The 26,590-nt window shown below is 38.7% G+C and overlaps 1 protein-coding gene across 1 annotated transcript in view; it reads right to left on the reverse strand.

The window, feature by feature from the left end:
• Positions 1 to 19,914, reverse strand: part of LOC106870461 (protein inturned) — a 121,869-nt gene extending 101,955 nt beyond the window's left edge. The window contains exons 1-5 of the mRNA XM_089349751.1: positions 19,616 to 19,914; positions 11,170 to 11,642; positions 7,013 to 7,098; positions 5,525 to 5,731; positions 2,132 to 2,241 (exon numbers count right to left, since the gene is read on the reverse strand). Coding sequence (XP_089205877.1) covers positions 2,132 to 2,241; positions 5,525 to 5,731; positions 7,013 to 7,098; positions 11,170 to 11,642; positions 19,616 to 19,668 — 929 coding nt within the window. The 5' untranslated portion in view covers positions 19,669 to 19,914. The remainder of the gene's footprint in view (positions 1 to 2,131; positions 2,242 to 5,524; positions 5,732 to 7,012; positions 7,099 to 11,169; positions 11,643 to 19,615) is intronic.
• Between the last annotated feature and the right edge of the window lie 6,676 nt (positions 19,915 to 26,590).

The following is a 26,590-nucleotide window of genomic DNA, read 5'->3' on the forward strand; positions in this document are numbered from 1 at the left end:
AGTGTGTAGCAAGGCTGGTTGCTTGAAATACAGCCCCTGCCGGTGACTCATGGAGCTTTAGGTGTTTTCGCTTAATACAAACATTAAATTTATTAAATAGGAATAAAAGTATACTTGTAATTAACTATTAAACGAAAAATAGGACGAATGGTGCTGTCGATTAGCTCCAAGAGGCCACCGCCTCATGGAGCTAATCAATGATAGCATTTGTCCTATTTTTCTGGACTGCCATGTTAGCTTGGCGATAACTATTAATATCCAGTACCGTTGCTGTAGTACCATAAGAGAAATAAAAAAGACAAAGCAGCACAGAAAGAGTTTAACAAACATAATATTAATCTAACATTTAAAAAAGCAAAGTGTCTTAACATTATGGATATTACCCCCGTCAACAGGAGACAGAGTGACCGTAGAATGTGTGAGAAAGATCAAAAGCTGTTAAAAAATACAGGTGAAAATTTTCGGAGCCAGTTGGGAATGTTGTTCTATGAAGAAGTTAAACGTGAAGGAGTGGGTGTGTAAATGCAAGCATAGGCGTGCATCTATGTTTGGCGACAGGTATATAGGGTGAGTGATCATCATCATCATCATCATCATCATCATCGTTTAACGTCCGCTTTCCATGCTAGCATGGGTTGGACGATTTGACTGAGGACTGGTGAAACTGGATGGCAAAACCAGGCTCCAATCTGATTTGGCAGAGTTTCTACATCTGGATGCCCTTCCTAATGCCAACCACTCTGAGGGTGTAGTGGGTGCTTTTACGTGCCAGCAGCACGAAGGCCAGTCAGGCGGTACTGGCAACGGCCACGCTCAAAATGGTGTATTTTATGTGCCACCTGCACAAGAGCCAGTCCAGGGGCACTGGCAACGATCTCGCTCGAAAATCCTTATACATGTCACGGGCACAAGTACCAGAAAGGTGACTCTGGTCACAGGTGCTATCCCGATTTCGCTTTCGCTTGCCCCAATAAGTCTTTGCAAGCTGAGTTTCGTGTACAATGAAGGAGACGACGTTGGCACGGGTGCCAGTCGTCGAATTTAGTTCGATTTCACTTGCTTCAACAAGTCTTCACAAGCGGAGTTTAGTGTCCAATGTAGGAAAAGTACGCATAAGTGGGCTGGCTACACCCCTGGCAGAGGCCTTGAATTTAGGTCTCACTTGGCTTGCCAGATCTTCTCATGCACAGGACATTTCCAAAGGTCTCGGTCAGTAGTCATCGCCTCGGTGAGGCCCAATGTTCGAAGGTCTTGCGTGGAATTTTTTTGAGGGAAGTAGTATGAAGAAGAGTGCAATTTCAAAAGTATAGTGGCATTGGAGAGAACGAACCTGAAATATTGTTATGTGTGTGTAACTGTTATATATATATGTGTAGAAAGGATACAGGAGAGGAGTTAGGAGCAGGTGTGAGTGTGAAGAAAAGGGAGAATGTGGAGGTGGTGCTAGAAGTGAATGCAAGTGTATGGGTGCTGGATGCTTTGCATGGAAGGAAGGTATGAACAAAATCAGAGAAAAGCTGCAATTTCAGGGAGAGAGGAGAAGTTAGTGAAAAATTAGAGAAAAAAAAATCCAATAAAAATTAATTTGAAATATAAACCACAGGTAAAAAAATAATAATAAATTAATTAAAAGTATAAAATTAGAAATTAAAAAGCAGGAAATCGTTACAAGTCTTAAGAATGAAGAAAAGTTATTTGAAAATTTAGTATATAAACATATATAATAATGAACACACACACATATATACACATATTTAGAGAGATACACATGCACACACATATATTGTGTGTGTGTGTGTGTGTGTGTGTGTGTGTGTGTGTGCGTATATTCTCTTTTACTCTTTTACTCTTTTACTTGTTTCAGTCATTTGACTGCGGCTATGCTGGAGCACCGTCGTATATATATACATATATACGACGGGCTTCTTTCAGTTTCCGTCTACCAAATCCACTCACAAGGCTTTGGTTGGCCTGACGTTGTAGTAAAAGGCACTTTGCCCAAAGTGCTATGCAGTGGGACTGAACCTGACCTGGAACCATGTGGTTGGTAAGCAAGCTACTTACCACACAGCCACTCCTGCGCCTATGTATATATATATATATTATGTATATATATATATTATATACTTACCACTGTGTTTGGCTTTGAACAATTTCTTCTAGTACTTTATTCAGGGTGATGAACATTCCTCTCACATGACTGACTTTATCATTATGGAATGGAAACTCATATATGATCTCCTGTGAAATAATAAAATACAAAAAATAAGTAAACTTAATTTCCTGAATAATTTCACAATAATTTATTCCTCTTCTTCAATAATTGCTGCTGTTAATGACAATGACGAGGAAGAGGAGGAGGAGGAGGAAAATGGTAGTGCTGGCAGCTGCTGGGGTAGTGAGAATAATGAGAGTAGGGTGGTAGAGGACCCAGGGCAACCGAAGCTTTATGTCTGACTTTTGTCATCATAAACTGGAAAGTAGTCACATATAGATTTATACATATACAGAGAAAGAGAGATTTACAAACACACACGCATATATATATATATATATATATATATATATATATTCGAGCGAGGTCATTGCCAGGGCCGCTGGACTGGCTCCTGTGCAGGTGGCACATACAAAACACCTTTTTGTGCCGGATGGCATGTGTAAAGACATTCGAGCGAGATCATTGTCAGTGCCGCCGAACTGGCTCCTGTGCAGGTGGCACGTAAAATACACCATTTTGAGCATGGCCGTTGTCAGTACCGCATGACTGGCCTTCATGCCGGTGGCACGTGAAAGCACCCACTACACTCTCGGAGTGGTTGGCGTTAGGAAGGGCATCCAGCTGTAGAAACTCTGCCAAATCAGATTGGAGCCTGGTGTAGCCATCCGGTTGCACCAGTCCTCAGTCAAATATCGTCCAACCCATACTAGCATGGAAAGCGGAAGTTAAACGACGATGATGATGATGATGATGACATTAGATATATAGATAGACAGTTAGATATAGATATATGTATAAACGTGTGTGTGTCTGTGTGTCTGTAAATACATACACACACACACACACACGTGTGTAAGTATGCACATGTGGGTGTGAGCGTGGGAGTGTATGTCACCTTAACTTGGCATTATGTGCTAAATTTAAACATTGCCATCATAGAAATTGTGTAAATGATGTTTATTTGCAATTGTCTAGCAAAATATATATCAAGTTACTTTGAAATAAGTGAAGGTTGAGAACAGGATGAGTATCCAGCTGTAAAAGATCTGCTTCAATGAATTCTGTCTGACTCAACCAGGCATGAAATAGTAAACATTAAAATGATGCTTGTGGTGATGAGGATGATGAGGATGATAGTGGGGAAGAGGAGGAGGAATCCATTGCAAAAGTTTAACTAGATAACATACTGTCACAGTTTGTTTTTTTTTATTATTATTTCAACGATTATATTGGATATATTTACTATCTTTTATCTTTTATCTTCTGTTTGTTTCAGTCATTATACAGCAGCCATACTGGGGCATTGCCTTGTAGAATTTTTAGTCAAATTAATTAGTCCCTGTACCTTTTTTTTTTAAGCCTAGAACTTGTTCTATTGATCTCTTTTGCTGAACTGGTAAGTTATGGGGGTTGTTAAGTGGTGGTAGAGAACAAACACACACACACACACACACACACACACACACACACACATACATATATATATATATATGGGAGAATATACAAATAATAACAACAGACGAGGACAGGTGGTGTAAATAACAAAAGTATATATTAGTATGACGCTCGGGAATACGGAAAGTCTTTGACGTTTCGAGCTACGCTCTTCAACAGAAAGAATACGGAGACAAGGAGAAAAACACGGAGAAAAAAAATTGAATAGTGTTCAGTCAAAAGTCAATCAATATATATATATATATATATATAGGATGCCCCTGGGAGCTTCTCTATGCTGATGACCTTGGTCTAATTGCTGAATCACTATCAGAACTAGAGGAAAAGTTTCAGGTGTGGAAGCAAGAATTAGAATCGAAGGGCCTGAAAGTCAACTTAGCTAAATCCAAAGTCTTAATAAGTAGGAAGGCAGACAAACCACAAATCCATTCAGGTAGATGGCCCTGCTCAATCTGTAGAAAAGGCATAGGTAGAAACTCCATAATATCTACCCAGTGTAAGCTATGGACACATAAGAGGTGCAGCAATATCAAAGGAAGGCTAACTGGAAAGATAGTTTTTGTATGTGGCAAATGCTCAGGTGCAATAAACACTGAAAATGTGCAAAGAACAGCTTCTGTCACATGACAGGAGGAAAAACTAGAAGTAGTTCATAGCTTCTGTTACCTAGGGGACCAAGTCAGTATCAGGGGTGGATGCTCTGAAAGTGAAGCTGCTAGAATAAGAATGGTCTGGGCAAAGTTCAGAGAGCTCCTACCTCTGCTGGTGACAAAGGGCCTCTCGCTCAGAGTAAAAGGTAGATTGTATGACGCATGTGTGCAAATAGCCATGCTACATGGGCATGAAACAAGGGCTGTGACTACTGAGGACATGCGTAAGCTTGCAACAAATTAAGCTAGTATGCTCTGCTGGACGTGTAATGTCACTGTGCGTACATAACAGTGCATAAGTGCCCTGAGAGAAAAGTTGGATTTAAGAAGCATCGGATGTAGTGTGCAAGAGAGATGACTGCACTGGTATGGTCATGTGTTGCATATGGATGAGGACAGCTGTGTGAAAAAGTGTCACATCCTAGCAGTAGAGGGAACCTGTGGAAGAGGTAGACCCAGGAAGATCTGGGATGAGGTGGTGAAGCATGACCTGTGAATGTTGGGCCTCACAGAGCAGATGACAAGTGACTGAGACCCTATTATCGATTTTTTTCAACAATCTGAGTATGCCATGAGGTTTCCAGACAGGAATTCTATTCACATGTTAAGCTTCATAAAAGTCGATAAAATGATGTAGGAATAGTTAGCTAATATCTCCACAAACACACCCACAGACAGAATTTCCCACATATGTAGTAGATTTGACTTCCAACTTCATAGTTCCAGATTCAGTCCCACTGTGTGGCACCTTGGGCAAGTTTCTTTTACTACAGCCTTGGGCTGACCAAAGCCTTGTGAATGGATATGGTAGACAGAAATGGCAAAAAGCCCACCATATTAATGTGCATGTGTGAGTGTGTGTTTGTCTCTGTATGTCTGTTTGTCCTCAACTACCATTTGACTACTGGTGTCAGCATAATTATGTTCCTGTAACTTAGCAGTTCAGTAAAAGAAACCAATAGAACCACACTTAAAAACCAAAAAAAAAAAAAAAAATTAATTACTAGAGTCAATCCATTTGACTAAAATTCTTCAAGGCAGTGTCCCAGCATGGCCACAGTCTATTGATTGGAACAAATAAATATAAGAGATAAAAGATATACATACCTACGTGAATATATCCATATATATATAAAAATCAACAACAATAACATGAAAGTGAATTTGTGTCAGAAATAATATAGCTACAAATATTCTTTACCTGACCAAAATCTAAATCACTTTGAACAATGTCCAGCGAAAGACATAAGAGTTTGCATTTGTACATGTCAAGCAGCTCTACCAATGATGAGAAATCTTCGCCACTAGCAGCCAGCATGACATTTTCACAAAATGGTAACCGCATTCCACCAACAGAGTTGTGATTTGTAGATCCAACAACAACAGGATTTTGAAAAGTGAGTTTAATCTGTAAAATAGTTATAAAAGAAAAAATATTTTTATAATCATATATTTGTATAGCCCCAGATTAAGCACACTTTTATGTGGGCTTTGCTTTTTCTTAATGGGTTAGCCGACAGGGTTTCTTAGAAACAGATAAGGGTTGGTGACAAAAAAGGGCATCTTTATGCTGTAACACTAAGAGCGTTGATTTCCATCTAGTTTATTTGATACTGAAATATCTTGTAGATAGAAGCAGCATGACTATGTGATAAGAAGCTTGCTTCTCACTACATGGTTTCAGGTTCAGTCCCACTGCATGGTACCATGGGCAAGTTTCTTCTATAGTCCCCAGCTGACCAAAGCCTCATGAATTGATCCGATGGATGAAACTAAAAGAAACTTTTCACATATGTATAAATATATATGCCTAATTGGCACTCATGCCAGTGGAACATTAAAAGCACATCCAAGCACATCCATGATGGCATAGGTTGGATGACTTGACAAGAACTGTCAAGGCTAAGCCCACACCAAGTTCCATAGTCTGGTTTTATATTACATATATGTGTATGTGTGTGTGAAGGTGCATGACCCAGTGGTTAAAACATCAGGTTCACAATCATGAGGTAGTGAGTTCAATTCCCAAACTGAGTTGTATATTGTGTTCTTCAGCAAGACATTTTATTTTATATTGCTCCAGTTCACTCGACTGTAGAAATGAGTTGCGATGTCATTTGTGCCAAGCTGTATCGGCCTTTGCCTTTTCCTTGGATAAATGTTATCATCAGTGGGGTGGAGGGGGAAGACTGGTATGCTTAGGTGACTGCTGGTCTTCCATAATCAACCTTGCCTGGGTTTGTACCACAGAGGGGAACTTTCTAAGAGCAATCCCATTGTCATTCATGACCAAAGGGAACCTTTACCCTATGTGTGTGTGTGTGTATATATATATATATATATATATATATATATATATATATATATATACATACATGCATATGTATGTATGTATGTGCATTCATTATTATGATTTGCGCATCTAGTGTTGGTTTGTTTACATCTCAGTAATTTAGGGGTTCACCAAAAATAAACAAAGACAATAATTACCTGACTGAAAGTATATACTGGGTTCAATTTGTTCAACTGAACCCTTTAAGTTGATGCTTTAGCATGACCACAGCCCAATAAATAATAAAACAAGTAAAATTATAAAAGAATATTTATTTAGTGAAGCTGCCTTAGCATATTAAGCAATAATGAATTTCAAAAGCAGAAAAATGATTTTAGAGAAATTACTAATTCTTACTGGAACTTGTTTCTTGAAACTCTTCAAGGTTGTTCCTAATTTACTCCAAGAGACTTCTCTGTCATCAATTGCTAGCAACATATCACCTGGAGAAAGAACATATAAATTAATTATATAGTGATTGCGAAAAGGTGACCCTTCTCTCTGTCATCAATTGCTAGCAACATATCACCTGGAGAAAGAACAAATACATTAATTACATAGGGATCGTAAAGAGGTGACACCAATCTTTATCATCAATTGCTAGCAACGTACCACTTGGAAAAAGAACATATACAATAATTATATAGTGACTTCAAAAAGGTGACCCTTCTCTCTATCATCAACTGCTAGTAACATAACACCTGGAGAAAGAACATACACATTAATTATATAGCGGTTGTGAAAAGGTTACCCGCTTTTTATCACCTGGAGAAAGAACATATACATAAATTTTATAGTGATTATGAAAAGGGTGACCCCTCTCTCTATCATCAATTGCTAGTAATATATCATTACATGCCACATACACTGAAATTTTGGGAGAGTATTCATCTGGTTTAAAATTTTGGTGCAGGGTTAGTAGTTTCTGAGGGGAAACAAAGACAATTACATCATCTCTAGTACTTAACTGGTACTTATTTTATCAATCTCCAAAATATGAAAGGCAAAGTCAACTACAGGAGAATTTGAGCTCAGAACATAAAGATGAACAAAACTCCACTAAGCATTTTTTCTGGTCTGCTAATGGTTCTGCCAGCCCACCACCGTTAATAATGTTATTAATAGAAGGACACACTAGATGTTGTGGTCTTAGGTACCATTAAGAAGATGGGGTGGTCATGGATTATTTTATTGACTCCACCAAAAGGATGACCTTTGGAAAAATTTGAACTCAGAATGCAATACAAGAAGAAATACCACTAAGCATTTTGTCTGGCATGCTAACAATTCTACCAGCTAAGGATGTTAGTAATAATCTTTTATTTTATACTTGTTTTAGTTATTAGACTGTGGCCATACTGGGGTACTGCCTTGAAGAATTTAAGTTAAATAAATCAACCCCAGTCATACTTTTTTTTTAAAGCCAGATTCTTATTATTTCTTTACTGCCCACAAGGGGCTACACACAGAGGAGACAAACAAGGACAGAAAAATGGATTAAGTCGATTATATCGACCCCAGTGCATAACTGGTACTTATTTAATCGACCCTGAAAGGATGAAAGGCAAAGTTGACCTCGGCGGAGTTTGAACTCAGAACGTAGAGGCAGACGAAATACCGCTAAGCATTTCGCCCGGCATGCTAATGTTTCTGCCAGCTCACCGCCAGGTTCTTATTCTGTTGGTAAAAGACACTTGTTCAAGAAGCCATGTCATGGGACTGAACCCAGAATCCTGTGATTGGGAAGTAAACTTATAATAATAATAATAATAATAATAATAATGATAATAATAATAATCCTTTCTACTATACGGATAAGGCCTGAAATTTGTGGGATGGGGATAGTCAATTACATCGAGCCCAGTAGTTAACTGGTACTTATTTCACCAACCCCAAAAGGATGAAAGGCAGAGTTGACCTCAGGGGAATTTGAACTGAGAATGTAAAGACAGACAAAATGCCACTAAGCATTTTGCCTGGCGTGCTAACAATTCTGCTAGCTCACCACTTTAATAATGATAATAATAATCCTTTCTACTGTAGGCAGGAGGCCTGCAATTTTTGTGGGTGGGGAGGGAGCAGTTGATTATATCAACCCCAGTATGTAACTGGTACTTAATTTATCAACCCTGAAAGAATGAAAGGCTAAGTCAACCTCGGCAGAATTCGAACTGAGAACAAAGCAGCAGGCAAAATAATGCTAAGCATTTCAGCCAGCATGCTAACAATTCTGATTAATAATAATAATAATAATTATAATAATAATAATAATAATAATAATAATAATAATAATAATAATAATAGTTGCTGGTCCCATGCCAACATTTGAAAACAATACCAACAACAGCAATAATAACAATAATAATCCTTTCTACTAAAGGCACAAGGCCTGAAATTTGTAGGGAGGGGACTAGTCGATTACATCAACCCCAGTGTTTCACTGGTACTAAATTTATCAATCCCAAAAGGATGAAAGGTAAGGATGACCTTGGCAAAATTTGAACACAGAACGTAATGACAAGTGAAATATTTGCTAAGCATTGCAACTGGCATGCTAACGATTCTGCCAGCTCACCACCTTATTATAATAAAAATAATAATAATAATAATAATAATAATAATAATAATAATTAATAATAATAATGATAATAATAATAATAATAGTGTCAATTTTTTGCATGAGGCCAGGAATTTCAGGGAATGGGGTAAGTTGATGACATGAACTCCAGTACTCAACTGGTTGGTACTTATTTTATTTTGTCAACCCCAAAATGATGAAAAACAAAGCCCACCCCAGTGGCATTTGAACTCAGAACATAAAGACAGACGAAATACCATTAAGCATTTTGCCCAGCATGCTAACGATTCTGCCAGCTCGCTGCCTATAACAATATACTTCGAATAGTAGGTTGGCCAATAGACAATATGTAGATTCATCCATGGGCCATAAATTGATTGGCTTTGGTCTGTAGGATGCTTGTCAGATAGGTCAGCATGGACATCTTTTGTTGTTGATGTTGTTGTTGTTGTTGTTCTTCTTCTTCTCCTTCTTCTCTTCCTCATTTTACATTTCTATCTTTCTTAGAATTATATCGTCTTTAATTGCTTCCAAAACTTGAAAATATTTCAGTGATATATATCATATCAATAACTGTGGTACAAACTACGTTTTTTGTTTGTTATTATTGGAAACTTTGTTGATTAATTGAATATTTGGTGAAAATTATTTAATACAAAAAACAGTATATATTTTCATGATGAAGACTATGATGGCGATGAAAATGAAGATTCCTGCCGAAATGGTTTAATATGGGACAAGGGAAAGAACTCTTGCTCTACGAATGAGAAATGTAATATTTAATTAAATCGCAACATCAAAGTAAAAATGAAAATTTAGGCAACTTAATGAGATGGAAATATTGTTAGCTGAAAAAGTATTGTATTACAAATAGATCAAAGAAGTTAAGTAATATTAGCTCTCAGTATTTCAGTATTTCATGTTTGTAATTTTAGAAGAAAACATTGGTAAAAATAAGTAAAAATGATGTGTAATAGTTATAAATTCATATATTTGCATTGATAAACACACCCAAAACACACATAAACACACACTCACACAAACACACACTCACACAAACACAAACTCACACAAACACACACGTGTGTGTGTGTGTGTGTGTCTGTGTCTGTGTGTAAGCATACTTATATATATATATATATCAGCAAATCTATGTATTACACCTGTGCCAGCATGGAAGGCGGACGTTAAACGATGATGATGATACATATATATAGACATACATACATACATACATACATACATACATACATACATGCATATATATCCTGGGTCATCTCATAAATAATGCTGTCTTTTTAATTGCATGAACTAAAAGTTGGAGGGGGCGGGATGAACTACCTGCATCAATTTGCTATAAAAGCAGATAGTAATTTTATATATAAATATATATATATATATATATATATATATATATATATATCATCATCATCATCGCTTAACGTCCGCTTCCCATGTTGGCATGGGTTGGACGGTTTGACTGGGGACTGGCAAGCCAGATGGTTGCACTAGGCTCCAATCTGATCTGGCAGAGTTTCTACAGCTGGATGCCCTTCCTAAAGCCAACCACTCCGAGAGTGTAGTGGGTGCTTTTACATGCCACCGGCACGAGGGCCAGTCATGCAGTACTGGCAATGGCCATGCTCAAATGGTGTCTTTAACATGTCACCTGGACAGGAACCAGTCCAGTGGCACTGGCAACGACCTCGCTAGAATGTTGTTTTACACATGCCACTGGTAACGATCATGCTCGAATAGTGCTTTTTACATGCCACCGGCACGGAGGTCAGTGAGCGGCCCTGGCAACGTTCACGCCCTTTTCAGCTATAGTAAATTTAGAGGAAATATTCCTTCTCTACTCTGTTAACCCACAATGTCAATAATGGTGTCGTGTCTAAATGGAAACATGATTCTGAAATAACAACAACCAAATTACCTTTATGTATCTTATGTGACCTCTGTGCTTGGCTTCCAATTATTACTTTCTGTACTATCAACCTTTTCTTGTCCCTATACTTTTCATCGCCATCAGTATTCTCCACAAGAGTTGACTTGACATTATAGCTGCAGAGTACAATTCCGAAGAGCTTCTCAAAATATTCAACATCAGTGAGTTCGCTAGAGTTCTTCTCACAAGGTACCGGCAACAAGAAGACTTCACTTTGGTTTTTACTTTTGTCAGTTTCAAATTTTGAAGTGTTAATACTTTCTGAGTAACTGGACAGGTTTTGGCTTTGACTGTCAGAGTTGTTATCTTGGCTGTGAGAAAGTTTAGATTTACTGACATTAATAGAAGAGTTGGAGGCTGGTTGTATATTTTCACTGTAGTGTCCATGTTTTTTAGCTGCTTCCACGAAAAAAATTTCTCCCTGCACACCAATATGATAAGACCACACAGGACAGAAGTAACTAGTGAAAGAAATGTAAAATGTATGTTACTTAAATCAAACAAATGAAGTATACTAAGAAAGTAAGGATGGAAGAGATAATAATGAAAATGACAATGAAATAATACCGTACCACAATGAATTAACAAAATAATGTAAGATCATCATCATCATCATCATCGTTTAATGTTCGTTTTCCATGCTAGCATGGGTTGGACGGTTCGACTAGGGTCTGAGAAGCCAGGAGGCTGCACCAGGCTCCAATCTGATCTGGCAGTGTTTCTACAGCTGGATGCCCTTCCTAACGCCGATCACTGTGTAAGTGTAGTGGGTGCTTTTTACGTGCCACCGGTACAGGGGCTAGAGGAGGCTGGCAACGGCCACGATCGGTTGGTGGTTTTTATTTACAATACTATTAATACACACGCACATACATACATGCATATTATATATACATATATATACATATCTTTTACTCTTTTATTTGTTTCAGTCATTTGACTGCAGCCATGATGGAGCACCACCTTTAGTCGAACAAATCAAACCCTGGACTTATTCTTTGTAAGCCTAGTAGTTATTCTATCAATCAGTTTTGCTGAACTGCTAAGATACAGGGACATAAACACACCAGCATCGGTTGTCAAATGATGGTAGAAGAACAAACATAGACACACAAACATATGTGCATATATATATATATATATATATATATATATATATATATATACGATGGGATTCTTTCAGTTTCTATCTACCAAATCCACTCATAAGGTTTTGGTCGGCCCAAGGTTGAAGTTGAAGACACTTGCCCAACGTGCCATGCAGTGGGAATGAACCTGGAACCATGTGGTTGGTAAGCAAGCTACTTACCACACAGCCATTCTTGCGCCTATGAACCACTCCTGAGCCTCTCTCTCTCTCTCTCTCTCTATATATATATATATATATATATATATATATATATATATATAGAGAGAGAGAGAGAGAGAGAGAGAGAGAGAGAGAGAGAGAGAGAGAGAGAGAGAGAGGCACATGTGTGGAAAGTAGCTTGCTTACCAACCACATGGTTCCAGGTTCAATCCCACTGCATGGCACATTGGGCAAGTGTCTTCTACTGTAGCCTCGGGCCGACCAAAACCTTGTGAGTGGATTTGGTAGACAGAAACTGGAAGAAGCCCATCGTATATGTATATATATATATATATATATATATGTATGTGTGTGTATATGTTTGTGTGTCTGTTTGTCCCACCAGCATCGTTTGACAACCGATGCTGGTGTATTTACATCCCCGTAACTTAGTGGTTCGGCAACAGAGACTGATAGAATAAGTACTAGGCCTACAAAGAATAAGTACTGGGGTCAATTTTTTTCGACTATAAAGGTGGTGCTCCAGCATGGCCGCAGTCAAATGACTGAAACAAGTAAAAGAGTGAAAGAGTATATATATATATATATATATATATATATATATATATATATATATTATAATAATAGGGAAAAAATTACAAATTTACAGGGAAAAATTCAATTGAATTTATCAAAATTAAATCAAATTTCACAATATATCAATATATAATTTAGAGAAAAAAAACACAATTATTGAATTCATCCATGAAAATCCACAATCACATATAGAAAAATTTAATAAGTAAATACACTAAAAAGACCTATTATAAAAATCAAAAAAGTACAAAGTAATAAATATTAAAATATTAAAATAGTATATATATACATACATATATATATATATAAATATATATATATATATATATATATATACACACACACATTTCTGTTAAATATTAGTGAAAAATAAATATACATATACTCATATTTTGAGTTCTATTTTCCAGTTTGCATCACCAGATCTGTATATAAATAACTAGATAATAACTTTTGTAAATTAGGAGAAGTAATCTTTAGCAAAAACGTATGAGTACCTGACTGGGTTTAGAGAATTATTCATATCTATCACTATGGTAATGTTTTATCATTTATCTGTAACTTGTTTCAATCAATGGACTGCAGGCATGCTGGGGCGTCACCTTGAAGGGTTTAGTCAAATAAAATCAATCCCAGAACTCATTCTTTATTGTCCTTTAAGCTTGGTACTTATAATATCAGGTTCACTAAGTTAGGGGTATGTAAACAAACCACCACCTGCTATCAAGCAGTGGTGGTGGTGGTGGGGGAACAAACACAAAGACACACACACACACTGTTGCTGTTGGCACTCCATCGCTTACGACGTCGAGGGTTCCAGTTGATCCGATCAACGGAACAGCCTGCTCGTGAAATTAACATGCAAGTGGCTGAGCACTCCACTGACATGTGTACTCTTAACTTAGTTCTCAGGGATATTCAGCATGACACAGAGTGTGATGAGGCTGACCCTTTGAATTACAGGCACAACAGAAACAGGAAGTAAGAGTGAGAGAAAGTTATGGTGAAAGAGTACAGTAGGGGTGGCCACCATCCCCTGCCGGAGCCTCGTGGAGCTTTTAGGTGTTTTTGCTCAATAAACACTCACAACGCCCGGTCTGGGAATCAAAACCGCGATCCTACGACCGCGAGTCCGCTGCCCTAACCACTAGGCCATTGCACCTCCACTACACACACACAATATATATATATATATATATATATATATATATATATAGGGAGAAAGAAAACAATGCTGGATCATAGATATAGCATGTCCAGCTGACAACAAGGTATGTGATAAGGAAGAAATAAAAGTCGAGAGATATGACAGGTTAGCTTGGGAAGTTAAGCATTTGTGGTCGATGTAAAAGGTAGCAGAAGTACCAGTAATTGTCGGAGCCCTGGAAATAGTGAACAAAAATCTCGAGAAGTACATGGAACAAATAGGGGCTGCAATAAGGCTGGAGCACTTGCAGAAAACAGCACTTCTTGGAACTGCTGGAATACTCTGGAAGGGGCTCGAAAAATAAGAGATGGTACCTTAGTTCACTGGCAGCAAACAGCTGACACTGTAGTACATCTCCAGTGTTAGAAGCTGTACAAGGGCAATTATAATAATAATAATGATAATCGTTGTTGTCGTCGTCGTTTAATGTCCGCTTTCCATGCTAGCATGGGTTGGACAATTTGACTGAGGACTGGTTAAACCAGATGGCTACACCAGGCTCTAATCTGATTTGGCAGAGTTTCTACAGCTGGATGCCCTTCCTAACGCCAACTACTCAGAGAGTGTAGTGGGTGCTTTTACGTGTCACCCGCACTAAGGCCAGTCAGGCGGTACTGACAACGGCCATGCTCATCTCACTCGAAAAACCTCATGTGCCACCTGCACAAGAGCCAGTCCAGGGGCACCGGCAATGATGTTGCTCGAAAATCTTACGATGGCCCCGCACAAGAGCCAGTTCGGGGGCACTGGCAATGATCTCGCTCGAAAGATTTCATGTGTCGCCTGCACATGAGCCAGTCCAGGGGCACTGGCAATGATCCCGCTCGAAAGATTTCATGTGTCGCCCGCACATGAGCCAGTCCAGGGGCAATGGCAACGATCCCGCTCGAAAGATTTCATGTGTCGCCCACATATGAGCCAGTTCAGGGGCACTGGCAACAATAATAATAAATAATAATAATAATAATAATAATAATGATGATGATCCTTTTTGCTATAGGCACAAGGCCTGAAATTTAGGGTGAGGGGCTAAGTCAATGACACCAACCCCAATGTTCAACTGGTACTTGTTTTATCAACCCTGAAACAATGAAATTTGAAGTCAACTTCAGCAGAATTTGAACTCAGAGTAAACAGACAGATGAAATGCTCCTCAACATTTTGCCCAGTGTACTACTGATTCTGCCACCTCACCACTTTAGTAATAATAATAATAATAATAATAATAATAATAATTATAATAATAATAATAATAATAAACCTTTCTACTATAGGCACAAGGCATGGAATTTGGGAGGAGTGATAAGTTGATTATATCAACCCAGTACTCAACTAGTATTTGATTTATTGACCCTGAAATGATGAAAGCAAAGTCGACCTCGGAGGAATTTGAACTCAGAACATAAAGACAGATGAAACACCACTAAGCATTTTTCCTGGCATGCTAACGATTCTGCCAGCTTGCTGCTTTAATAATAATAATAATAATCCTTTCTACTATAGGCACAAGGCCAGAAAATTTGGGGGAGGGGTTAAGTCGATTACATCGACCCCAATGTTTCACTGGTACTTAATTTATCAACCCCAGAAAGATGAAAGTCAAAGTCAACCTCTGTGGAATTCGAACTCAGGATGTAGCGATGGGCGAAATACCACTAAGCATTTTGTCCAACATGCTAACGATTTTACCAGCTCACCATTTTAATAATAATAATAATAATAAAAATAATAATAGTTATAATAATAATTTCTAATTCTTTTCATTTAGTTAATAATTTCTAATATCATAATTATAATTCACGAGTGCAATGTCGAATATTTTTTTGCATGAAAGGCAACAGTTAATTACCGTATTTTAACATGTATAAGAAACCCCCTAATTTGTGGGGTTTAAAACTTGAGAAAAAGATTTTGTAAGAGATTATAATACTATCCATTTATAAGAAACTCCCATATTCTTTTAACTTAATTTTTGACAAAAAAGAGCTCCTTGGCTGTGTGGTAAGTAGCTTGCTTACCAACCACAAGGTTCTGGGTTCAGTCCCACTGTGTGGCACCTTGGGCAAGTGTCTTCTACTATAGCCTCGGGCCAACCAAAGCCTTGTGAGTGGATTTGGTAGACGGAAACTGAAAGAAGCCTGGTGAAGCTAAGATTTTCTAGAAAAGAAAGACATCGGCTAACATGAACTTTACAGATACACTTCATAAGTTGAACAGTAGAAAACAGGCAAGACTTTCTTAGTCACAATAATTGTTGTTGATGGTGTTTTTGTTTCTATGTTTGTAACAAGCTCTGTTCACCGAGAGAAAATATTGTTTACCACTCTAGGCACAAGGCCTGAAATTTTTTGGGGGGGAGAGGGCGACAGTCAATTAGATCGACCCCAGTACGCAACTGGTACTTAATTTATCGACCCCCCGCCCCGAAAGGATGAAAGGTAATGTCGACCTTGGCGGAATTTGAAACCTAGAGAAAATATTTACAAATCAACGAAAAAAAAAAAAACAATCATACACACACACACACACACACACATACATACATACATACATACATACACACGGTCTGACGGACGGACAGAGAGTTAGGTAGGCAGGCAGGCATGTAGGTAGGTAGGTAGGTAGGTAGTAGTAGTAGTAGTAGTAGTAGTAGTAGAATATTGTGTTTATATTAATTGTGTTATTGAACTTATTGAACAATGTTTTCGAGGGGTTATCGGTCGGCGGGCGCCGGTACCCCTCCCATTTTTACTTCAAACTTTTGTAATCATCTTCATCTCATCAATGTCTGTGTCTAGCAGCTACTTTATGTCTGTCTGTCCTTGTTTTCCCCTCTTTGTAAGGTCTTAATGGCCAATATTTAATTAAATAAAGTAGTGGTAGTAGGAGGAGGAGGAGGAGGAGGTGAGGGTGGGTGGGTGGGTTGGTTTCCGCTACGGTGCATCATGTAATAAGCCTGGGGATCTTAATTTTATAATACATTAAAATTATGTGAAAAGGCGCTGGAGTGGCTGTGTGGTAAGTAGCTTGCTTACCAACCACATGGTTCTGGGTTCAGTCCCACTGCGTGGCACCTTGGGCAAGTGTCTTCTACTATAGCCTCGGGCCGACCAAAGCCTTGTGAGGGGATTTGGTAGACAGAAACTGAAAGAAGCCCGTCGTATATATGTATATATATGTATATGTATGTGTGTGTATATGTTTGTGTGTCTGTGTCTGTGCCCCCAACATCGCCTGACAACCGATGCCGGTGTGTTTAGGTCCCCGTAACCTGGCGGTTCGGCAAAAGAGACCGCTAGAATAAGTATTAGGCTTCCAAAGAATAAGTGCTGGGGTCGATTTGCTCGACTAAAGGCGGTGCTCCAGCATGGCCGCAGTCAAATGACTGAAACAAATAAAAGAGTAAAAGAGATCGTTATCGGGTGAAGAAAGGGAATTTGAGGAGGTAATTTTATCATTAGGTATACAGTGCAGCTCCAGACACGTTCTGACATTATCGAGATTCCATGTGCTGTCAAGAAACCGCTTCGTTAGCAACACGAATGAATTGAAATGGCGGTTGTTGTCATAACAAAATGTTCACGTCTAGATAAAGCCTTGTATTTTAATACGTTAATATAAGTAGATTGAAAACAAACTGTTTTACATTCTGTTTGTGTCGATGATGTATATATACGTGAGTGTGTGTGCGCGCGTTCATATATGTATGTGTGTGTGTTTGCGCGCGTATATATATATATATATATATATATATATATATATATAAATACGAGGACGTACTGAAAAGTTTCAGGTTTTAGATAAAAGAAAATACAAGAGTTAATTATGATTTTAACATATTCCTCTCTCGATTCACACACTGCAGCGGTCAGTTCAGTTTTTCTAAGCTCTGTAAAAGAACTCGGAAGGTTGGGCCTCCAACTTGGCCTTTCGCGACACCCTTAAAGCCAGGAACTTTTCAGCACACCCCTTCGTGTGTGTTTGTGTGTGTGTGTGTATCTATATCTATATCTATATATATATATATATATATACATATATATATATATATATATACATCTTTTATCTTGTTTCAGTTATTAGACTGCAGTAATAATGAAGAATTTTAGTGTGTTTTCTTTCGGATTTAAGTTTGTTTTTTGTTGTTTTATTTCCATTTTCATTTGGAGAATTCAAACTGACCGCTAACCATGTGGTAAAGGCTCTTTAGTTTCACTTAACGCAGTTTTTGAGGGTTTGTGGTTGTTTGAATCGGTTGATGTTTGAGAAAATCTGGTCGAGTGAGTTGACTACGGAACTTCTTTCCTTTTTTTTTTTAAGGCAGGTACTTATTCTAACGGATACTTTTAACTGAACCTCTGGCTTGAAGGAGCATAAACACACCAATACTAGTTGTCAAGCGATGAGGGCAGAGAAAGACACACATACACACACATATATATAATGATGCAAGACACATCTATGGTAGTAAAGGTGGTTATTGTGCCTCATAAACACACCTATATATATAATCCCCCCAAAAAAGCGAAAAAAAAACAAGCAAAAAACAACGCGAGGACGTGGTACATGCAAATATATATATATATATATATATATATATATATATATATATATATATATATATATATATGTGTGTGTGTGTGTGTATGTATATACCGACACACACATACATATATATATATGTGCTTGCCTTTGTGTTGTCTTGAGTGCGAATATATGTATGTATATACTGCCCAAAATATGGTTGTTTGAATACAAGCTCGTGGGTAAGTGTTACTACATTAATGTCCTTCTCTGTGATTCTGTGTCTAAGTGGGTCTGTAGGTACTTTCTGTAACCTATAACATCCATAAGATTTTCTTTGACAACTAGTTTCTTTCCCCTCCATTTCTCATGTGTATACATACATACATCAACACGTGCAGGCAGGCAGATAGACAGAGAGATAGATAGATAGACAGATAGATAGATAGACAGAGAGATAGATAGATAGATAGATAGATAGATAAAATCACGCTGCTGCTACTATTACTACTATTCTGTTAAATAATTGATAACCTCCGTTCACGGGCCGTCAAAGCGATTACGAGACTACATAATTTTCTAACTGATTACGTACGTCCGATAGGTAGGTAACAGACGAAGAGAGAAATAGTCAGAATTACGAATAGGAGAGGGTTTACATTAAGGGACGGGGGAAGAGAAATTGTCAAAAAATGTCATTGATAACAATAAATACAATATCAAAGCATCCGACATAACAACGAGGATGAGATGATGATATAAACAACAACAACAATGATAATAATAATAATAATAATAATAATAATAATAATAGCTACTCTTTTTTTCGTGCGGTTCTCGGGGCAGCACTCTGGTAATAACCATCAGACATAGTTGTTATCAAAAGTGTACCTTAAGACATCGGAAAGGTAAAAAACCTTAATAGAACACTTGAGTATTTTCTTCCAAACGAGAAACAAAAATAATATGCAAGGTAGTCTGCTTGCTTAATTAATTCGTCCAACGACTAAAATGAACGATTAAACTGGTTAATAACAACAACACAAGCTATCGGGATTAGTGACATACGGGCTTCTACAGCTAATCCTTAAACCTTTTTAGTCTTCACGTAGAAAGAGTAAAGAAATGTATTACATATATATATAGGTGTGTTTACAGAGAGGGAGAGAGGTGGGTGTGGGGGATAATTAGAAAATAAACGATCGTAGTGTACGCGTAACATTTATCTACCTGTAACCCTCGCCACCCCGATATTTCTTCGGGTTTATACGTTTAAGACGTGGGAGATTTCTATTTCAAAATTTGATTTTTTTTTTTTTTTCAAATTCTTCCTCCTTCACCACTACCACCACCACCCACTTTTTTATTGCTGAAGTTATTTTTACGATGTTTTTAAGATGTTTTTTTTCATTCTTGATTTGTATTTTTTTTATTTTGTATGTGTTTCAGTCATTAGACTGCGGCCATGCTGGGGTACTGTCTTGCAGAACTTGTTTTAGTTGAATGAATTGATCCCGGTAATTTTTTTTTTTTTTAACCTGGTATTTATTTTATCGATCGCTTTTGCCGAACTGCTAAGTTACGGGGACGCAAACACACCAAAAGCGGTTGTCAAGCAATGGTAGACACACACACACACACACACACACACATAAACCGATTCGCAGAGCGAATGCTGACCGACGACAGCAGCAGAAAAACTGAGGACGCATAGCCTAGTGGTTAGGGTGTTGCACTCACGATCGGGAGATCGTGGTTTCAATTCCCAGACCGAGGGATGGCGCGTTGGGTTCTTCAGCATGACGCTTTATCTCACGTTGCTTTGCCATCATTTTGACATCAGTTTGATGGAGTGAGTGATTTAATGTACAACACATACATTTGATCACTATAAACGAATCATTTGTGCAGGTCGTTTGACAAAAAGTTGATTGATTAAGGCGGCGAGCTGGCAGAATCGTTAGCACGCCGGGCGAAATGCTTAGCGGTATTTCGTCTGCCGTTACGTTCTAAGTTCAAATTCCACCGAGGTCGACTTTGCCTTTCATCCTTTCGGGGTCGATAAATCAAGTACCAGTTACGCACTGTGGTCGATGTAATCGACTTAATCCCTTTGTCTGTCCTTGTTTGTCCCATCTGTGTGTAGCCCTTTGTGGGTAGTAAAAAAATAAGAAACGTTAGTACGCCGGGCGAAATGCTTAGCGGTATTTCGTCTGTCTTTATGTTCTGAGTTCAAATTCCGCCGAAGTCGACTTTGCCTTTCATCCTTTCGGGGTCGATAAATTAAGTGCCAGTTGCATACTGGGGTCGATCTAATCGACTGGTCCCCTCCCCAAAAATTTCGGGCCTTGTGCCTAGAGTGGAAAAGAAAAAGCTGGTTGATTTTTTTTTTTTCTATTATAGGAACTTGACCTGAAATTTGGTGAGAGAAGGTCTAGTCGATTACATCAAGTCCAGTGCTCAACTGGTACTTTTTTTATCCACCCTGAAAGGATGAAAAACAAAGTCGACATTATTATGCTGGAACCATTGTTGCGAAGCATTTTGTCCAGTGCGCAAACAATTCAGCCAGCTCACTAAGTTAATATTAATTATTATATTAATCATTGATAAACTTCTCATCACCGATTCTCCAGTAAAAATATAATAATCGATCAGCTGAATATTTGTGTACCTGATTGGTTATCGATTATAATTTTCCATTTAACATCACATACTTTGATAGTCATCATTCAGTTAATATCGATAGTTAATAATTTTGTTTGAGTTTATCTTAAGTTCTTATTCTCTACTCAGATGTTTTCTCAAGGTATGACAAATATCCTACCATTTGGGTATGCCAATATTTTTGTGAAGAGTAGTTTATCGGAGAAGTTGGCACTCCGTCGCTTACGATGTCGAGGGTTCCAGTTGATCCGATCAACGGAACAGCCTGCACGTGAAATTAACGTGCAAGTGGCTGAGCACTCCACAAGCACATGTACCCTTAACGCAGTTCTCGGGGATATTCAGAGTGATACAGTGTGACAAGGCTGACCCTTTGAATTACAGCCACAACAGAAACAGGAAGTAAGAGTGAAAGAAAGTTGTGGTGGAAGAGTACAGCAGGGTTCGCCACCATCCCCTGCCAAGCCTCGTGAAGCTTTAGGTGTTTTCGCTCAATAAACACTCACAACGCCCGGGGGAAGCGAAACCGCGATCCTATGACCGCGAGTCCGCTGCCCTAAACACTGGGCCATTGCGCCTCCACATCTTAGAAGTAACAAGGAAATATAAAGAAAAAAAAATTGCAACTAAGCTTTGATAAAAAAAAATCTCTGTTGAGCAATATATGCTAAATATTTTGTTCGTTCATGGTAGGGTTACATCTTTTTAGGGCTATCGATATGGGACGAGGGACAAAAATGGTTGTAAAATGGTTGACAATCACTGGTTCAATGTTATAATACTTCGTGTGTGTGTGTGTGTTTTTCCTTTCCTTTACTCATTCTAAATAAGTTATTTCTCACCTGCGTCCGCTCATCCCATCAAAAGAAATCAGTAAAGAATATTAGGTCCTGGAAAACGAAATACCATCGAATTTTTGTTGAGAACAGACCCGAAGTATATCACGCTTTCATGCAATATGCCGGTAAACTAACAAAACTACTCCCGCCCCACAGTAATGAGGAATATATATATTGCTCTCGTGAGCAACAGAATCGAATCAATAAATACTTCAAAATAGGTTATTATCTTCGATTACCTCATTCATTTCACAACTCCATTTTATTTTAACTTATTAAGCTTCAACATTGTTGAAGAGAAGACGTTTATTAGTAGAAGCAGTAACTAATTTCAAAAAATAAAGGAGAACATTTGTTAGTTTATTTGAATGAATATGGAAAAGTATCAAAGTAAAATTGTAAACAATGTTAGGAATGGGAACTGGAAGACGAAATGTTTTCGAATTTTGGTTGCGTGATCATATGAAACGACAACAAAGAAATTGCCTGTTTTCGAGATTTATTCTTATTACATCTTCTGCCCTGACAGACAAGCATCTCCATTCAAAAACTGGCAGAGATTCAGATTAGGTGCCTGATATCTGTTGCCGCAGACCACGCCTCTCCACAAGATTAGTTTTAGACTAATCGTTTTTTCATTGTTGTACCAAAAATATTAGGCGGAATTCATGAGAATCAAAACAGCTTTGAAATGAGCCTGAAAAAATAATAAAAAAATTTTTTTAATATGTATGAAATTTCCAGAAAAATATTTATTTCAGAATTGTAATTTCTGTTACGTGAAATATAGGAATATTTAAGAACAAATAATAATTTCTGTTTTCGTGTTCTCATGAGATAAAGGAGTTTCGGGAGGATTGCTATTCCAAAACCGCACCGAATATTCTTTTCTACTCTAGGGACAAGGCTCGAAATTTTGGGGGAGGGGGCCATTCGATTAGATCGACTCCAGTATGCAACTGGTACTTAATTTAACGACCCCGAAATGATGAAAGTCAAAGTCGACCTCGGTGGAATTTGAACTCAGAACATAAAGACAGACGAAATACCGCTAAGTATTTCGCCCGGCGTGCAAACGTTTCTGTCAGCTCCCCGCCTTAAAACCGCGCCGAAAATTGTTCCTCGGAAGGTTTGGAATAAACAAGTAATCAAAAGCATTTTGGTGTGATTCCTTCATCAATGACAATAGACGGGGACTCTAATTCGTTAGCTATATTAGTTTGTTATTGCGCCAAAAGCTGAAACGAACACAAAAAACCCCTCCACAGTGTTATATATTACTTCAATACAATATTGAGACATGATGGTATGTCTACTAATAGGAAACATATTTGAAATGATTGCATTCGATATATCTGATTTTGTTATAAATATTTCAATAAAATCGAATGATTTTATCGTTCATATTGTTTATATAATTAATTCAGTTCAAAAATCTTCTGTAGTAGCAAATTATAAAAACTTGTACTGGTCCGGCAAGTGATTTGAGAAGTTATACTGATTTCAAAAATCAACACGGACAAAGCCTTGTAGCGGAAATTCGAAACCTAACCACGACCGAACCACAATAGCTTCACTTGATCGGTCTATTGTACGCTATATAAAGCGGCCCAAAACTCCAGCTTGCAGATTTGACAAATGCCCTACTGGGAGAGCGAGCGCAACGGATAACGTGGACGCCGTAAAGTAGACTTCATTCGTTGTTTTGGTATGGAGTTCATGTTCGGAATTCCAGCGGGGATACAAGTTCACATGCGGTCCCCGGTCACATGCATACACACTTTAGGACAGTGTGATCAGTAACAGCTCATCTTGCCGTCGATTGTCGTCTGTCGCAAGAGGATTCGCAGACTAAGTCACCGCCGATTATCGGGCCGCCGATCCGATTATCGAACAGTCGATTATCGGACTGCCGTTCATCGAACCGTCGGTCCGATTATCGGACTGCCGATTATCGTACCTCCGATTATCGCACCGCCGATTATTGCACCGCCGATTATCGGACATCCTATTATCGAACTGCCGATTATCGCACCGCCGATTATCGAACCACCGATTATCGAACCACCGATTATCGGACCGTCAATTATCGAACTGCCGATTATCGGACCGCCGATTATCGAACCACCGATTATCGAACCACCGATTATCGAACCGCCGATTATCGAACCGCCGATTATCGAACCGCCGATTATCGCACCGCCGATTATCGAACCACCGATTATCGAACCACCGATTATCGAACCACCGATTATCGGACTGCCGATAATCGGAGCAGACGTAGTTTGGGTTTGTAGTTGGTAGTACATATGCTGGTTAACCCATAGCTGGGACACTAACTGTTGTTACTACTCCGAGTCAGAGTAGTGCTGAGAATAATAGTCGCTACGAAGTGATTCTACACTCCTCAAAACTCTGGAATCCCAGTACCAAAGCCCCACAACCGGATGCATTTTAAAGTTTTACTCAGGATCAAGCATCTGGTACTGGTCCACCTCTTGCCATGCAGAATACCTAGGTAGCTGAGTGATATATGTCTCCTTTCTTGCAGCGCAAGATGGCTCTACCAGATCACCCAGTGAGACGGCTCAGCTAGATGATCAATAAAAGTGTCTAAGACAGTTGGCGCAAATGGATGACCAGGAATGTCCTTCATCGCGAAGAAAGCACAATTGTTTTCAGATATGTTGGGTAAACCACATGTTGCCGTACCAACAACTTTCTGCAATCTCAGAGCAGTATCTTTCTCCCAGTATCTAAGTATTGCTGTTTTTTTTAAACTATAAAAGGCCTAAGAAGCTTTCATGTGTGACAATAAATTCTTTTGCTAAATGTTTGTAGATGTTGTTCCGTTACTTCTTCACATAACCAAGAAATATATTTTCAGTCATTAACTATAACAGCATTGACGGAACACCGTAATTTACTTGTGACAATTCATGACACAGTCTGTCAACAACACTCCTCTGACAGCCTCAAACACGGAGAAAGGAATATAAGTGATTAAAACGAACTCATTACTTAGCGACCCTCTGAAGCATGAACGGTGAAATGAAGTTCGGAGGGATTTGAACTCAGGACCGGAACGACTGCAAACCCGCAAAAATAACGAATCTGGCAAGAATTTAGATTAAGTGATTACGATGTTATAATATTAAAGATAAGAACTTTAGATTTTGTCCGCAATCAATAAAAATTTTAATTTACGGGTAACTTTGATGTTTTAGTGAGTGTGTCTTTTCTTTCAATTTTCCTCATTTTACTCTTCTTCCTTTGAGGCAGCGAGCTGGCAGAATCGTTAGCACACCGGGCGAAATGCCTAGCGGTATTTCGTCTGCTGTTATGTTCTGAGTTCAAATTCCGTCGAGGTAGATTTTGCCTTTCATCCTTTCGGGGTCGATAAATTAAGTACCAGTTACGCACTGGGGTCGATGTAATCGACTTAATCCCTTTGTCTGTCCTTCTTTGTCCCCTCTGTGTTTAGCCTCTTGTGGGAAATAAAGAAATAAGTATTTCGCCCGTCGCTACGTTCTGAGTTCAAATTCTGCCGAGGTCAGCTTTGCCTTCCATCCTTTTCGGGTCGATAAATTAAGTACCAGTGAAACACTAGGGTCGATGTAATCGATTTACCCCCCTGACACAAACTTGTTGCCTTTGTGACAAAAATTGAAACCATTATTTCTTGTGGCTGATTTCCGTCCCGCTCCTTTTTTGTGTTTGTGGGTTAATTTTTAAGTTAGGCAATGTCGTCAACTCCTGCTCCGTCCTCGATTCCGACTGGAAATTATATCGTTGTAGCATGTCGTTATTGTACTGTCCAAGGAGAATGAAAGTGGATATTCATGATCCTAACTCTACTGAAGGTGATGGGATTGTTTTACTTTGTGTAGAGAGTACTGCTAGTGATAGGATAGAAACTCGTGCATCACCCTATGGGACAACAGTGATTTCTTGCTCTCCTGCATGGGTAAAAGTGGCGGCGCAATGGCCCAGTGGTTAGGGCAGCGGACTCGCGGTCATAGGATCGCGGTTTCGATTCCCAGACCGGGTGTTGTGAGTGTTTATTGAGCGAAAACACCTAAAGCTCCACGAGGCTCCGGCAGGGGATGGTGGCGAACCCTGCTGAACTCTTTCACCACAACTTTCTCTCACACTTACTTCCTGTTTCTGTTGTGCCTGTAATTCGAAGGGTCAGCCTTGTCACACTGTGTCACTCTGAATATCCCCGAGAACTACGTTAAGGGTACACGTGTCTGTGGAGTGCTCAGCCACTTGTACGTTAAATTC

The sequence above is a fragment of the Octopus bimaculoides genome, chromosome 3 (genome assembly GCF_046866305.1).
Source record: "Octopus bimaculoides isolate indiv1 chromosome 3, ASM4686630v1, whole genome shotgun sequence".
In the NCBI taxonomy this organism is placed as follows: Eukaryota; Metazoa; Mollusca; class Cephalopoda; order Octopoda; family Octopodidae; genus Octopus; species Octopus bimaculoides.